This window comes from Crinia signifera, chromosome 5 (genome assembly GCF_055691185.1).
Source record: "Crinia signifera chromosome 5, ASM5569118v1, whole genome shotgun sequence".
NCBI lineage: Eukaryota > Metazoa > Chordata > Amphibia > Anura > Myobatrachidae > Crinia > Crinia signifera.
The window spans coordinates 193,907,800-193,924,371 of record NC_139221.1 but is presented as its reverse complement, the minus strand read 5'-3'; the positions used below and the strand labels follow the sequence as shown (position 1 = coordinate 193,924,371).

General features: G+C 44.5%; 1 protein-coding gene across 5 annotated transcripts in view; it reads right to left on the bottom strand.

Moving 5' to 3' along the window:
* Positions 1-16,572, bottom strand: part of ANKS6 (ankyrin repeat and sterile alpha motif domain containing 6) — a 242,328-nt gene that overhangs the window by 68,409 nt on the left and 157,347 nt on the right. For all 5 annotated transcript variants that reach the window (XR_014474970.1, XM_083188370.1, XM_083188372.1 and 2 more), the window contains 2 exons: positions 14,999-15,048; positions 3,694-3,897 (listed from right to left, as the gene is read on the bottom strand). Coding sequence is in view for 4 of the 5 variants with exons in the window: in XM_083188370.1 (XP_083044496.1) it covers positions 3,694-3,897; positions 14,999-15,048 (254 nt within the window). In the remaining variant the exon portion in view is untranslated. The remainder of the gene's footprint in view (positions 1-3,693; positions 3,898-14,998; positions 15,049-16,572) is intronic.

Below are 16,572 nucleotides of genomic sequence, written 5' to 3'. Positions count from 1 at the left end.
TGAGTTTGACACTTCTCGTGCCCCCCTGATGATTTATATGAGACACTACAGTCACATTGTCCGACATTATTCTCAAATGTGAATGGCGAATGTCTTCTTTTAGGAGCTGTATGGCCTCCCAAACCGCCTGCAATTCTCTCATGTTTGACGAGTTTCTCGCTTTTTCTTTTGTCCATGAGCCCTGTATGGACCTTTCTTCTATATGGGCGCCCCAACCAACCAGGCTGGCATCTGTGGTCAGTATCCGAAACGTTGGATCTTTTAGACTGGTATTCCTTTCCTCTAAACCTTGTTGCCACCAATTTAGGTCTGGTCTTACTTCCTGATTCAGTGAGATCAGGTGATGAACGCCATAACCCTTCTTCTGTAATGGAATCAGGGACCACTGAAGTCTCCTCATTCTCCACTGAGCCCAAGGGATGATCTTGATACAAGACGCCATCATACCCAACATCTGGATAGCCATACTCAGAGGGCACCTCTTTTTCTGTAAAAGCACCCTTGTTAGCCCTTGAATCTTCAGGCACCTTTCGGCTGATAGGGTTATTAAAAACCGATCTGTGTCTATCATGGCCCCTAGAAACTGTATCCTTTGTGTCGGAGTTGTCTGGCTTTTTTCTATGTTTATTATCCAACCTAAAAATTGTAGCAGATTTATTGTCTTCCTCACGTTGTTCTCTGTTTCTATCAACGAGTCTCCTGCAATCAATAGGTCGTCTAAGTAGGGCCATACTTGAATCCTTTGGAGCCTCAGAGCTGCAATTACTGTGACTAGCACCTTGGTAAAGACTCTCAGAGAAGTTTTCAGCCCAAATGGAAGACAGGTAAATTGAAAATGACGATTGGCCACGAGAACCTTAGGAATTTTCTGTGTCTTAGATTTATTGGGATATGATAATACGCATCCTTTAAATCTATTGATGCAAGGTAGTCTCCCCTTCTGATTCCCATCACAATGGAACTTAGGGTCTCCATCTTGAACTTTATTTGTTTTATGTAGAGATTCAGATCTCTGAGATCCAGGATAGTTCTGAACGTTCCATTTGGTTTCTTCACCAAAAATAGGTTCGATTAAAAGCCCTTTCTCTGTTCCCCTTCTGGGACCACTTCTATGGCTTCTGTCTGTAGGAGTTGTTCTATCCTCAGAAATAGGGCTTTCCTTTCTTCGGATACCCTTGGTATCCTTGATTTTACAAATCTGTGATGGAGGGGTGTTGTCTCGAATTCGATACAGTAGCCCTGATGAATTATATTCAACACCCAGGTGTCCTTTATTATCTCTTCCCAACTTGTCACAAACCTCAGTAGTCTGGCGCCAATCATGTTCTCTTGATGATAGTCATAATTTTCCTTTCTGGCTCCAATCTTTCTCAGGTTGGTATCGGCCACGGAAGTTTTGACGAAATGACTGTCTAGAGGTATTCGCATTTCCTCTTTTGTAATATGTCTTCCCAGGTCGATATGTCTTCGCCTCCCTGTATGCTTGCCTTGTGGAAGCAGGAAAATTGAATCGATTCTTCTTTTCTTGGGGTAAGCGGACAGATTTTCCCCCTGAAATTCTTTGTATCATTGTATCAAGTTTGGAACCAAATAAGAACTTTCCTTCAAAGGGTAAGTTTGTTAGCTTATTTTTAGAATTAGCGTCTGCGTTCCAGGGTTTTAGCCACAGAGCTCTACGCCCTGTTACTCCTGCCGCCATAGCCTTGGCCGCAAAGGAAACCCCATCAAGAGAAGCCTCACATAAGAAGTCAATAGCCTTCTGTATAATATCAAGATTTCTGATAAGATATTGTTTTGATATCTTCTCTTCCACGTCTGTTTTCAGATTAGAGGTCCACAGTCTAATCGCCCTGGCCACTGACGCCATCGCCACATTAGTCTTCATGGAACCCACAGATGCTGAATGAACCTTACGTAAGGAAGTCTCAATTTTTCTGTCCATGGCATCTTTAAATGCCGCTGCATCCTCTACTGGAATAGTGGACTTAGAAATAATTTCGGTCACCACCGCGTCTACCTTAGGTGTAGTGCACCAACCGAGAAATTCCTCATCTTTAAACGGGTACATTCTTTCTACCCTGTTTCCTAGGGTAAATCTTTTGTCAATGCTGGCCCATTCTTTATTTATCATATCTCTTATGACTTTGTTTACAGGGAAGGTTCTTCCTCTTTTATCCCTGTCTTCATACAGTGGATCCTTAGTCTCAGAGGTAGATGCCACTTCCTTAAAATTCATAGCCTTGTATATATGTTTTAACATGCTTTCTACCAGCTCCAAGTTAAATGTTCTGACATCCTCTAGTTCGCCTGACTCCTCTGACGAACCTTTATCTTCACATTCAAATTCATCTGAGGAATCTTCCTCTGGTGTGAATTCAGCCTGTACTCTTGATCTTTTCACAGACTGGCTCTGAGTAAATTCATTTTTAGAAACAAAGTTCTCTTTCATCCAGGCCATTAACTCTTTAATGACCTCAGTGTGTTCTGACTTTTCAGGCACCTTAGTTTGTGCCATTTCACATAATTCACATATTGCCTTCTTCTGTGCTGAAGCAAAAGTCTGATCACATGTCATGCATATAGATTCAATGAACTTCTTCTTTGCTGTTCTCTTCTTATGCACAGGAGAGACAGGCACACTAAAAAGACAGAAACTACACTCAATATCTAACTCAAAATAAAAACAACTGATGCCCAAAACCAAAGGGCTTACCTCACTGGGGCATCATCTGGCTTCTGGGGAGAAGGCGCATCCATGATAGGAAAAACAGCACTCAGTGTAGTACTCCACGCTGCAAACAGATTTGAATGCCACTGAGAACGCCATCCTCCGGCTATTTAACCCCTGTATTGCCGCTCAAATCGCGTGTGTATTCCGGATAGCCGAGCGGAACCAATCTCTCAGTCCCGTGTAGTCAGGGGACTGATCTGTGAGACGCACCTCAGGCGTCTGTGGGCGGAAGTGACGCGTAACCGGTACTTCCGCCCCTTCTGCCTTAGAATCTGTAGCGTGCAGCCGCGGCTTCCAGCGGGGCTGACGCTGCGGGGAGAACTCGCTTACATGTCCGGATGCCTGTTATATGGACTCCGTTTCCAGTCTCCAAACCAGCAGCAGGGTATGTACGTGCAGGGAGACGAGTCAGACTGGCCTCCTGCACCATCCTCTCCCCGGGGAGCCACCCCATTCAGCTCCATGCTGCAGAGGTAACCCTGTTTAAACAAAAAATAACTGCCTACTCTGTCTACTCTAAAACGGAGACAGGAAAAAAGATACAACAGAGGTGAAGGAGGGGTCTATTATACCCAAGGTGGGCGGTCCCAAGAGAAATCAATCCTGTCTGCTCTAGTGGGGGAAGGGAATATCCCAATGTATGGCTGCCATGGGGATCGTAGAAGAAAACTGGTTTATTGCTGGGGCAAACCAGTGCGACCTTGTTCCAATACCACTGTAAAGCAGTTGACCCAGGTAGAGCATTCCAAATTATTTAACCCAGGTCGGCTGCAGTGTGAAAGGCATGACTGGCAGGTTGAGGAGTGCATGGCGTCTGAAAGGGGTATAATTGACAGCTGCAGTGGAATTGTAGGGCTTGCTAAAATAATAAATTATTTTCCATTCATGATTAGTTTATGAACATTTTAGTGTTTCTACAGTAGTGCATTTTTACAGTAGTGCATGCGTTTCTCAAAACTTACAATATCAGAATTGCCACTACTGTTAAAGCTCGTTTTTGACAGCCTTGGGGGCATGGATGCTCGGGTCTGCTCCATTTTCCCATCCTTGCTAATCCTGGAGCGGTCAGAATTCCAAAGCTCAAAGTTTGAAGGGGGTAAGAATGGTGGGATCACAGCCTTCAGCTTGTCATTTGGGAGTTTAGCAAATGGAGCACCGTTCTTTAACTAGGAAAACAGAGAAAAATAAAATGGTTTTCAAATTAAATTTTTAGGGGGAGGTATGGCGAGCAACGCACTGGGATACAGTTGGTTGGGGCTAGCTGCAGTACTATACATGTGACCGGTCTGTTAGAAACAAGTACAAATGGTTTGGTTGTACTGCGCTCAGCTCCTAAGCGTACTATATGGTGTTGTATATGTAATTGTAAATATACTGTTCGGTATCAATTAGGTGTTAAGGAATCAATGAGTTGCGTGTAAGTGAAAAATGGACTTTATTTAACGAAATCACACTATACTGTTGGCTGTACCCTTGGGGGGTCACTGACTCTTTGTCCCCACATAACACCTGGTTGCACCGGAGCTCGAGCGGGCCTAACTTGCTACTTCAAACGTGGCAACTACAGGTGAAGCCTAGCATCTGCAGGAGTCACTCACCTCACCTTGGGGGTCAACAGAGTCAGTGTAGGACATCACCGTGGCTGTCCTAAACAGCAGTCACGGCTGCGGGTTCACACCCGAAACCGGTACGTCATGTACTGGGTTTGTGACAGTCGGAGGGAGACATATAATAAGGTTCTATAGTTGGTAAATTTGTAAGTACAGCCCATGGTGTGTCTATGAATAACACACTAGTGGTCTGGTCGCTATTTTTGGATGTATCTCACTATAGAGTTCCTTCTAGGAACAGGGGCGGGCAGGGCGCCGCTACACAGGGAGAGCGTCAAGGGGGCGGACCGGGCCCGCTGACGTCACTGTTCTGGGTGGTCCTGGGCCACCGACGGCACAAAAGGGGCGTGCCCGGGCCGCGCCGTGACGAAAAGGGGTGGGCCCGGCCGCCATCATCAAGAAAAGGGTCACTGAAGGGGGCGGGCCCGGCCACACCAAAGGCTCTCCACTGCCGGGGAAGCGCCGGGCACCGCTATATACTGCGGCGCCGGGCTTCCCCGGTATCACCATAAGAGTAGGAGGCAGGCTGTTTTAGCGGGGCGCTGCCAGAGGGGCAGGGCGCATTTTGCCCTTTAAAAATCGGGCAGGGCGCAGCGCCCCGCTAAAACAGCCTAGCGGGAACACTACACTAGTTTGAGTGGGGGCCATGTATGTATGGTGCTAAATTTGGCTATATGGATTCTGGCATATATTCGTAATTATGTGGGGTGGCGTGTCACTATCTTTTACATACATGGCACCCACTCCAGCTAGTGAGATGCATCCAAAAATAGCTACATCTATCCCACCATCCAATACGACCTATGGCCATCACATTTAAGTAAAGTGGCAACATGCAATTTCTCCATAATAAGGTGCAAGTCACCCCTACAGCAGGATCAGCAGTCCTACACATCAAATCACCTTAGACCAACATCACCACTATCTGCCACAATAGTAATCTCTGAATTACTACATAATAACAGGGCTACCAGTCACGTCAGATAAGAGGCGTTACAACCCATTCAATATACTGTGATTGACAGCCGTCTGCACCAATGACACATCCAACCATGGCACCAATCAGAGACTGAGTTAATCAGCAGCAATAAATACAGATAAATTAACTCAAACACTAGTACACTGCAAAAAACTCACTAGAAGAAGGCCCCCTAGGGCCAAAACGCGTTGGAGACACTTCAGCATTTTATTATCCAGCACCAAGGAGTCAAGCCTACAGTCCAGTAGCTGACCGTGACGCCGGGTCATGGCACTCACACGGTGCCGATACCCGGAAGCCGCGTCACACAGCTCGTTGTGTAGCTCCCATACTGACCGAACTGCGGTTAGAGCTAAAAGACCAGGACATCACGGGACGGACCAGGACCCACAGAATCGGACAATACACAGGTGGGAGGTGCACTGCGGGGGGGGCGGAACGCCAGCCCTCTGCACCAGCACCCTGTGTGTGTGCGGACCAACTTGTGATTGTGCCTGCGGTTAACAGACACCGGTGCCCAACCGCTCTCACCTCTTGACTTTCTTCCCCACACCCATTACCCCAAATTGGGAACACCACACCGTGTCCCAATTCCCCCGGAACCCATTTATTTTCTCCTTCCCCCCATCACCAGCAGCATTTGGTGATTTGGACAATTATTTTACTCAAAACATATATGGTCTTGGATGAGTACCAGGATATATAGTGTGATTTCGGTAAATAAGTCCATTTTTCACTTACACGCATCTCATTGATTCCTTAACACCTAAGTGATACCGAACAGTATATTTACAATTACATATACAACACCCTATATTACGCTTAGGAGCTGAGCGCAGTACAAACAAACCATTTGTACAAATGACATTTTTAGTTTTAACTGCAATTTGTATTAATAATGCAGTAGAATACATAAATTACATCTTAATAAATTATGCAAGAAAACAAAAAAAAATTACAGAATTTATTTTCTAACAATACACCAGCATAAGTAAATGTCCACTTTGGGGCTTATGAGCATTTTGATATACAGTAAATGTGGGTTTCCACAATGAATCCTAGCATTTTAGCTGTTTAGGGAAGTTTGGTGCTGCTCCAGGGGGCGGGGTTTCAGGGTCGAACACATGAGCTCACAAGTGCTCCCGAGCAACCATGAACTTCACTCGTCTACGTGCGCAGCGGTGGGGAAAATAATTAATGGATTCCAGGCTCATAGACTAGCCTGTAGTCCATTAATTATTTAGATGTAACCATCAGTGTATGCGGCAATCAAATTGTAACCAGTTTGTACACGAAGAAAACGGATAAGAATACCCTTTTACGAGCCGACGGCTTCCACCCTATGTCGACTATCCGCAGCCTTCCCTTCTCTCAGTTTTTGAGAGCCAAAAGAATTACAAGTGATCCTGACACTTTGGTGTCGACACTTGATGATATGTCGATTAAATTTCAAGACAGAGGTTATAACAAGAACTTAATTTGTACAGCGAGAGAGAGAGCTGAGGCCATGTCAAGAGAGGATACACTTAAACCTAAATTGCAACAAACTATTAAAGATTCTATGAATTGGGTTCAGCAATACAACACTGTGTCAACATCCATTAACAGCACTGCCAAGCATAACTGGCCAATAATACAGTCAGAATTTAAAAGCCTCAAACATTCTACAATCAGAAACTGCTATAAGAGAGGGAGGAACATCTGGGATTGGCTGGTGCATACCGATGTTACCTGGCAATTGAAATTAACAACTAAGAAGTTTCTTGGGTGTCACAAATGTACGGGGTGCGTAACTTGCAGCCACATGATCGTGGACAAGACCTTTTTCCACCCTCATACAGGTCAGAAATTTAACATCAAACACAATGTAACCTGCTCAACTTCATATGTGGTCTATTTAATTAAATGCCCGTGCGGGTTAAGTTATGTAGGCATCGATGGGGATGCATCGATGTTCGATCAGAGCAGCGATCAATGGCAAATCGGTTGACCAACCGATTGCCAAACACTTTGCAGAAGCCAAACATAACTTAGCCAATTTGAGACACATGATCATTGATCACATACCAGACGATAACCGTGGTGGGGACCGACACTTGAAGCTACTTAAGTGTGAAATTAAATGGATCCACACCTTGGGTACTCTGAAACCCAAGGGGTTAAACGACCACCTAAGTTTTAGTATTTTTCTATGATCGATGGCGTGCTGATGAGTCAGTATACCTATATTGAATATTATGTAATGAATTATAACTTGGATTCTCACAACATCGATCGTTTCTTGCCTTTTATTATATGTACACATTTTTTGTAATGTATTTTTCACGTTTTTCTTTGTTTTTCTTTTTTCTGTAATAGTATGTCTTGTTTGTAACACAATTGGGTGTTGCTGCTGACCTAGCCTGACGTCACTGTATCCAGCTGAGGGAGTGAGAGGCGCTCCCGGAAGTTGCAGGTGAACAGAGGGCGTGGGTCGCAGCCACACCGAATGGTGAAGGTATATAGGTAAGCTGTACACTTTATTTCTTTTGTAACAAGCCTGAGGACAGGAATAAACCCCCGAAACGTTGCTTAAAGTCTATGGCGTCTGAGTGATAATTTATTCTGAAGAAATCCGATGGGTGCGGGTTAATCATTGTCTACAATACCTGTTTCTTCTTCCATGCACCGCTGTAACCTGCATTGGAAGGAAGAGTGCCAGCATATCGCAAGATATATATATATACATACAATGTATATATATATATATATATATATATATATATATATATATATATATATATATATATATATATATATATATATATATATATATATATATATATATATATATATATATATATATATATAGACGGTGATGCGGCGGCACTCGGTCAATAATCACACAAAGAAACGGCCTGATTTGCCAACGTTTCAATGATCTCTCATTTTCGTCAGGGCAGCAATACAAAATAAAACACTCACCAAATATGTAGTGCTCGCCATCACCAGAACCTCCTCCAGGCGGAAATCGGCCGGCGCCGTGATCGCACCCGGAAGCTGTCACCCAGTGCACCCATCACCACCATCTTGAGTACTGGAAACTGCATATTTACATAACGTTAAGTACTGGCAAAAAATGGCATAATTTTACATAACTGAAAACACAATCTTAAACAGTACAGACTATCAGTTAGAGAAAACACTGGAGTCCCATAGTTTCATTGAGTCCGTTTGGACTCAAGGTATCTAACAGAAAAATCCATTTGGATTCCTTTTGGAGCAACAGCTTAGATCTGTTGCCTCCCCTTCTAAGAGGGGGAACGTGGTCAATTATAATATGTTTAAATGCGGTGGGAGAATGTCCCTGTTCCGCATAATGTCTGGCAACCGGCTGCGTACTATTTCATGTATGACGGTAGTTTCTACCTACAATTGGCGGGCTGCGCGATGGGCGCTTCGGTCGCGCCAGCCTACACCAATGCGTACATGTTAATGGTAGAACGTAACATCTTCTTCTCGGAGAGTGCCATCTCCAGTAACATAGTCTATTATTCTAGATATATAGACGATATGTTGTTGTTTTGGGGTGGAGACGCCAAAGCCCTTGAGCAATTGGTCAATGACCAGAATTGCAGTGACAGTCCTGTCAAATTGACACTTAAACTGTCACAAACAGAAATAGAGTTTTTGGATGTCAAAATACAAAAGCATGATAATAAACTTAAAACCACCCTTTTTCGTAAAGTCCACGGATCGGAATGTCCTGTTGCCCCCCTCTTCCTTTCATCCCCAATCAGTACAAAAAGGGTTACCTCTTTCCCAATTTCTTAGGGTGAGAAGAATATGTAACGATGATAGGCAGAACATCAACTTAATATCATGATTGAAAAATTCATAGCCAGGGGCTATGAGCGTAATGTACTGGTCAAAATTAAGGAGCAGGTGATGCAAAAAACTAGAGCAAGCACCCTGACCAAAAAAGGTAAAAAGTACTTAGCCAATACCATCATATGGCCTAGCCGGTACAGTACGGCCAGTCATACGGCCCGTAAAGCTATAAAAAATCATTGGCCGATTATTACCACGGATAATAGCCTCACCACCCTAAAAAAGAAAAGAATTATGATGAGCTTTTCCAGAGGGAAAAATTTGCGTGACTATGTAGTACATACTGATGTCACCAATCAGGGAACCCGGGCCACCAATGCATTTTGGGGTACACCAAAATTGGGTTGTGTGAAGTGTACGGGGTGTACAACCTGTGGATATATGTTGACAGGTAGCATTGTCAAACATCCATTTCTACCTAAAACCTTTAAAATCTACCACAGACTCACCTGTTCGTCTACCTATGTGGTATATGCCCTCATATGTCCATGCGGGAAATACTACATAGGTAAGACGGACTGTCAATTTAAAATCAGGATGGCCCAACACAGGCAGGCCATACGTGCTGCTGTTTTGTCTGGCACCAGCACGCAGCCGGTTGCCAGACATTATGCGGAACAGGGACATTCTCCCACCGCATTTAAACATATTATAATTGACCACGTTCCCCCTCTTAGAAGGGGAGGCAACAGATCTAAGCTGTTGCTCCAAAAGGAATCCAAATGGATTTTTCTGTTAGATACCTTGAGTCCAAACGGACTCAATGAAACTATGGGACTCCAGTGTTTTCTCTAACTGATAGTCTGTACTGTTTAAGATTGTGTATTTTTGCTGTTTTCAGTTATGTAAAATTATGCCATTTTTTGCCAGTACTTAACGTTATGTAAATATGCAGTTTCCAGTACTCAAGATGGTGGTGATGGGTGCACTGGGTGACAGCTTCCGGGTGCGATCACGGCGCCGGCCGATTTCCGCCTGGAGGAGGTTCTGGTGATGGCGAGCACTACATATTTGGTGAGTGTTTTATTTTGTATTGCTGCCCTGCCGAAAATGAGAGATCATTGAAACGTTGGCAAATCAGGCCGTTTCTTTGTGTGATTATTGACCGAGTGCCGCCGCATCACCGTCTATATCCAGTCACTTCATGTTTTGAGTAACTGTACGGAGGGCACCGGGACAAGCATACCGCTTATGCAGTGAGTGCCAGAATCACGCTGTTATATATATATATATATATATATATATATATATATATATATATATATATATATATATATATATATATATATATATATATATATATATATATATATACTAGGTGATTCATCGCGCCCTACGGGCGCTCTTCACACCGTCGTAAGGGGCTGCGCCCCCTTAATTTGTGAACGTTTGTATATGAGAAATATGGTTAGAATTGTATGAAAGATGCCCTGTATTGCAACTTAGGTGTCCGCGAATCGCGGGAGGGGGGGTCGCGGAGGGTGCCGCGAATTGCAGGAGGGGGGGTCGCGGGGGGTGCCGCGAATTGCAGGAGGGGGGGTTGTGGGGGGGTGGATGCTGCGAATCGCGGGAGGGGAGGGATTGCAGAGAATCGCGGGAGGGGGGTCGCGGGGTGGGTTGCCGCAAATCGCGGGAGGGGGGTTACGGCGAATCATGGTAGGGGGGGTCGCGGGGGGTGTGCCGTGAATCACGGGAGGGGGGGTCACGGGGTGGGGTGTGTGTGTGCTGGGAATCGCGGGAGTGGGGGGGGTGTGACGCGAATCGCCACAAGAAAAAATCAACACAGAAAGGTCAACACATGTAAATGTTGACATAAGTGTGGCACTTCATTGGTGTCCATGTCGACACATGAGAATGAATATGAAAATATTCCAAAAAAACAAAAACAAAAACTCATGTCAACCTTTTTCATTGTCGACCATAGCTGTGTCAGTGTTTTCCATGTGCAATTTAATTCTGGAGCTGCCGCGAATCACGGGGGGTGCCGCGAATTGCGGGAGGGGGGGTCGCGGGGTTGGGTGCCGCGAATCGCGGGAGGGCGGGGTTCACAGGGGTTCCCGTGAATTGCGGGAGGTGGGGGGTCACGGGGGGTGCCGCGAATCGCGGGAGGGGGGGTTGCGGGGGGGTGTGACGCGAATCGCCACAAGAAAAAATCAACACAGAAAGGTCAACACATGTAAATGTTGACATAAGTGTGCCACTTCATTGGTGTTCATGTCGACACATGACAATGAATATGAAATATGAAATCTTCAAAAACTCATGTCAACCTTTTTCATTGTCGACCATAGCCATGTCAGTGTTTTGCATGTGCCATTTAATCCTGGGGCTGCTGCGAATTGCGGGGGGGGGGGGGGTGCCGCGAATCGCGGGAGGGAGGTCGCAGGGGGGGTGCCGCTAATCGTGCAAGGGGGGGTCGTGGGGGGTTCTTTTTGCCGCGAATCGCGGGAGGGAGGTCGTGGGGGGTGTGTTTTTTTCCGCGAATCGGGGGGGGGGGGTCACGGGGGAGGGTTTGCCGCGATTCGCGGGAGGGGAGGTCGCGGGGTGGTGGTTATGCCGCGAATTGCGGAAGGGGTCGTGGGGGGGTTCTTTTTGCAGCGAATCGGGGGAGGGGGGGTCGCGGGGGTGTTTTTGCTGCGAATCGCGGTAGGGGGGGTCGCGGGGGAGTGGGTGTTTTTGCCGCGAATCGCGGGAGGGGGGGAGGTTTTGCCGCAAATCGCAGGAGGGGGGCGCTCACCTGGTGGCTGTGGAGTAGCAGTGCTGGGCAACATGGGAAGGCAGAGGGTGTCTGGCACTCTGTCACATACCTCCCAACATGACCCTCTCCAGGAGGGACACAATGCTCTGTTTCTAGACTTCCCCTTAATGTATGATTGCCATCACCTGTTTTAAACAGGTTCATTTCTCAGAAAGGTGTTCAGCACAGATGAAGGCAATCACACATTAAGAGGAAAGTCCAGGAACAGAGCGTTATAGACACAGACACCCACTTTGAGTGACAGATGTAGCCAAATATATAGGAGATATATATATACATACATACATATACATATACACACACATATATATATATATATACATATACACACATACATACATACATACATACATATATATATAAACATACACACGGGGGTTTCAAGTGCAAAAGACCTTGCAAAAAGGATTTCGGTATACATGATAGACGCTATTAACAGTGGCTGGCAAGGGGTTGTCACTCCCCTATTAATCAAGAAAGAGGTATATACAATATGCCAGCGCTGGCTGAATGATTGTTCAGACGGTAATCTGAATAAAATATATTTATTAACTCAAATAATGGCAAATACAAAACACAATAAAATCTAACTTAGACAATGTACAACAAAATACATAAAAATGAAAAATAAAGGATCGGGGGATTGTCACATACGTGACATAAAGTGGTATGTGGCAGGATTTAAAAGTCAAAATGTCATAAAACATCCATAATAGGGTCTTATATTACCGATTGGGAAATTGCTCCACTGATGAAACTGCATATGGGGTTGGTTGTGTGTACCCTCCAGTGATGAATGAAAAGATGATTGCGGTGATGGTGAGCTCTTATGTGAACAGGAGCTTTGTCGAATCCTTATGGCGACCACTGGTTATACTGGTAAGTCTCTTAGGGACCTGGCTTGGTGTGTCAGCAGCTTCGTTTGAAACTTTTAATCCAGATCTCTGGGTGGTGCTATTTCTTTCAGGAATCATGGATGACCATCAGTGGGAGCAGGGATGTCCAATGTCGTGCTCAAAGCATTTCCCCGGATCAGTGAAATTCTGGCTTCCTCAGGAGCAATTTCCCATTCGGTAATAGAAGATCCTATTATGGATGTTTTATGACATTTTGACTTATAAAGTGGTATGTTGCAGGATTTAAGTCACGTATGTGACAATCCCCCGATCCTTTATTTTTCATTTTTATGATAGACAATGTGTAGGTTGACAGTAACTAGGTTGATAGTGAATACGTCAACACCGATTATATTCCCACTTGCATAGTAAAGTATGAAAAACTACCTTTCTTTGAAAAAAAAGCATGAAAACCTCATGTCGACTTTTTGACTGTCGACCATCCCTACAGTATGTCAACCATAAGTGTGTGTCAACCTTAGGTAGGTCGACCCTTTTTAGGTGCCGATATAGTGACTGTTCACCATTAGTAATTGACTTAGTGACTGTCGAAATGGACATTGTCTATTCACTGACTGCATACTGCAAAAAGTTCTTCACAGCAGAAGACTGCATTCCTTTTGAAATAAAACAGGCATGGCGAAAATCGCAACCTTTTGAGTGGCCAATGGAAGGCCTGCATCGAGATCCGACTATATAAGAAGGTCAGAAGGTGAGAAGGAGAGTACTGATGAGGTGGCGGATACCAAGCCAAGCCCCAGGAGAAATAAGTTCGCCACACGTGATGGTAAATGTGAACCGAAGTCTTTTGAGCAGAGACCATAGTACTCTATTAATAACTTGGTCTGAAAAACCCCTAGCTTTTAAGTCTGACCTCTCAACAGCCAGGCCATCAAATTTAAATGGGAGAGGTCTAGATGAAGGCAAGGGCTGTGAGTTAACATATCTGAGCATAGAGGAGGGACCACAGGGTTGCTATTGACAGATTGCGCAGGTCAGCGAATCAAGCTTGCTTTGGCCAGTTTGGTTCAAAAGATGCGGGGATTAGGCTGTTGTAAAAGGGGCCAACCCGGGACAACATTCCGTGGTAAATCCATGCATCTGGTGTGAAAGTGGTATTATTTTAAATAGCCAGGACCTGCAGTGCTCTGAATACAGCCGGGCAGCCTCCCGCTCTCTGCCAGGCTGTCACTTCTGCCTGAGCATGTAAGCCCACATGGCAATGAACCCCTGGCAATGAGCATGTAGTTAAGCAGCACTTACTGTATGTAGCATAATTTTTAAAGGCATTATGGTGTTTGGCATAATACGTAACGGACATTATGATGTGCGGTTTAACATATAATGGGCATTATGGTGTAAATTTTTAATGCACTCAATGTCAATGTCGTATTATGAATTTTGACTTACTCTGTGTGCCATTATGTGAATTTTGGCTCAATCCGTGTAGCATTATGTGAATTTTGGCACAATCCGTGTGGCATTATGTGAATTTTGGCACAATCCGTGTGGCATTATGCGAATTTTGTCAAAATCCCTGTGGCATTATGCGAATTTTGGCACAATCCCTGTGGCATTATGCGAATTTTGGCTCAATCCATATGGCATTATGTGAATTTTGGCTCAATCCTTTTGGCATCATGTTTAAGGGGCAAGTATAATAGGGTCTAGTATTTTGTTGCATAATGTGTAGAAGTTGTATATGGTGTGGCACACTACACTCAAGGACAAGCCCCCTTTTGAGTGGCCACACCCCCTTTTCTGGACCGCACCTTCAGCGCGCGCAAAACTACATCCTTCATTTTTGTTGCCAAGGTGGGCCTGTGTGCTTTAAACACCAGGGCCTATTTTTAATCCCATTCCTGCCCTCTCTCTCACCGCTCTCTTAGCATGTACACTGGCACCACTTTCACCCCACCTCCCAAACCCTCTCCTATCATTGCGCACCCCGTCATTTTCTTTTGGATCCGCCCCGTAGTGATACTTTTCATCAGTGATGATGCACCAATAAAAGCTGTATAAACATTCATTTGTTCCTTGACTGGGTGAAATATCAGTTAATGTCTCTAACAAAGTTATAGTAAACATGGAACACTATTTTAAGAAAAAGAACTGGTTTTAAATGGTCGATACCTGCAAGTTAACCAAACTTACCATAGTAGCCAGAAGTACGTCGTCATTCTCAGTTTTTGTTGTTCCCAGTCCTTAAAAAAAAAAAACAACACACCACATAAAGTCAAAATAAACAGACATACATTTAAGCTATACATGGCATCACAAACGCTGGGTGCCAGGTCAACATGGCAAATGAGATGTTAGATTTGCAGAGACCTCAAACTATCAGTGGTTAGAGGGAGGGTTCGTATTTAAAACTAAATGCACCTCCATCCACTCCACATACATGAAATTGCATCCAGCGGAACTCAAACAAATTTTGTGATTGAAGGTGCACTGTATGAAAATTTGAGAGTTCTCTACTTTTTTGCCAGTCATTCACACTACAAAATTAAGTTGATTTTGCTATGTAAAATTATTGCCGATTAAAAAAAAAAAAAGAGGGCTCACAAAATCTTTCCCCTTCTTGCATAACATACATGAACACTTCACAGGACGATCGGCCTAGAGCTGCTGGATGAGACCAGCTCCCTGGACTAATTGATAGGCTAGTCAGAAAGTTTCACCAGGATGAGCTCCGCATCATCTCCTCCCCAGTGTTCCAGCAGCTGGACAGTTAAAAGTAAGAGACCAAAGAGGGACACATTCAACAGAACCTCCAGGACGAGCATTTTATTTCATGTAAATGAAGGGTTTAAAAATGTATCTGTGGGACTTGCTTAGCACATAGTCAATGCCTGTTCACTTCAACTGCTGTGGCGACGGTCTGTGTCATGGTACTTTTTCGATCATGTACCTGACAGTTGATTGCCGGCCACGCAGTGTGATCGTTGACAGGCCCAGTTATGTACACCTGCTGGCATGGTAACGGGCAGCAGCCGATGACGTCACTAATGTGGGTCTGGTTGCTGGCATCCGGTCATGCACGTGGGCGTGTATTCATTCACTGAAGGGTTATAAGGTGAGCTTTGTACATGTTTTTGTATTACTGCCTGAAGACAATGTAGTAAAAACATCGAAACGTTGCAAACAGCTCTGGTTTACCTGTCTATATATTCGCCGAGTGCCACTCCGGCAAAACTGGTCTATATATGTGCTCTCTGGAGAGGAGTCACAGGTGAAGGCACCGGAAAAAGTTTTTTATGCGAGTGTGCTGCCACGCTAGAATATATATTTCTTATATGTATCGTGTTGGCGGCACTCTCTGTAATAAATTCAGTCAGACAGCAACGTGTAATCCAACGTTTCGAAAAAACTTTACTTTTTCTTCATCAGGGTGACGAAAAAGTAAAGTTTTTTCGAAACGTTGGATTACACGTTGCTGTCTGACTGAATTTATTGCCGCCAACACGATACACATACAGTGATCCCCCGATTGGAGGTCTCATGGAGGGCACCGGCTGGTCTTATTACATTGATACATGAGTGCCATCCATCACGAATTCCATATATGCTGGCACTCCAATAATTTCTCAGCAACTTGATTGGTGCACTCCACATCAAATAAGTACTACTCCAATAAATAGAGGCACACTTGCTGTGATTATACCTGGATTGTGTGCCTCTATTTATTGGAGTAGTATATATATATATATATATATATATATATATAT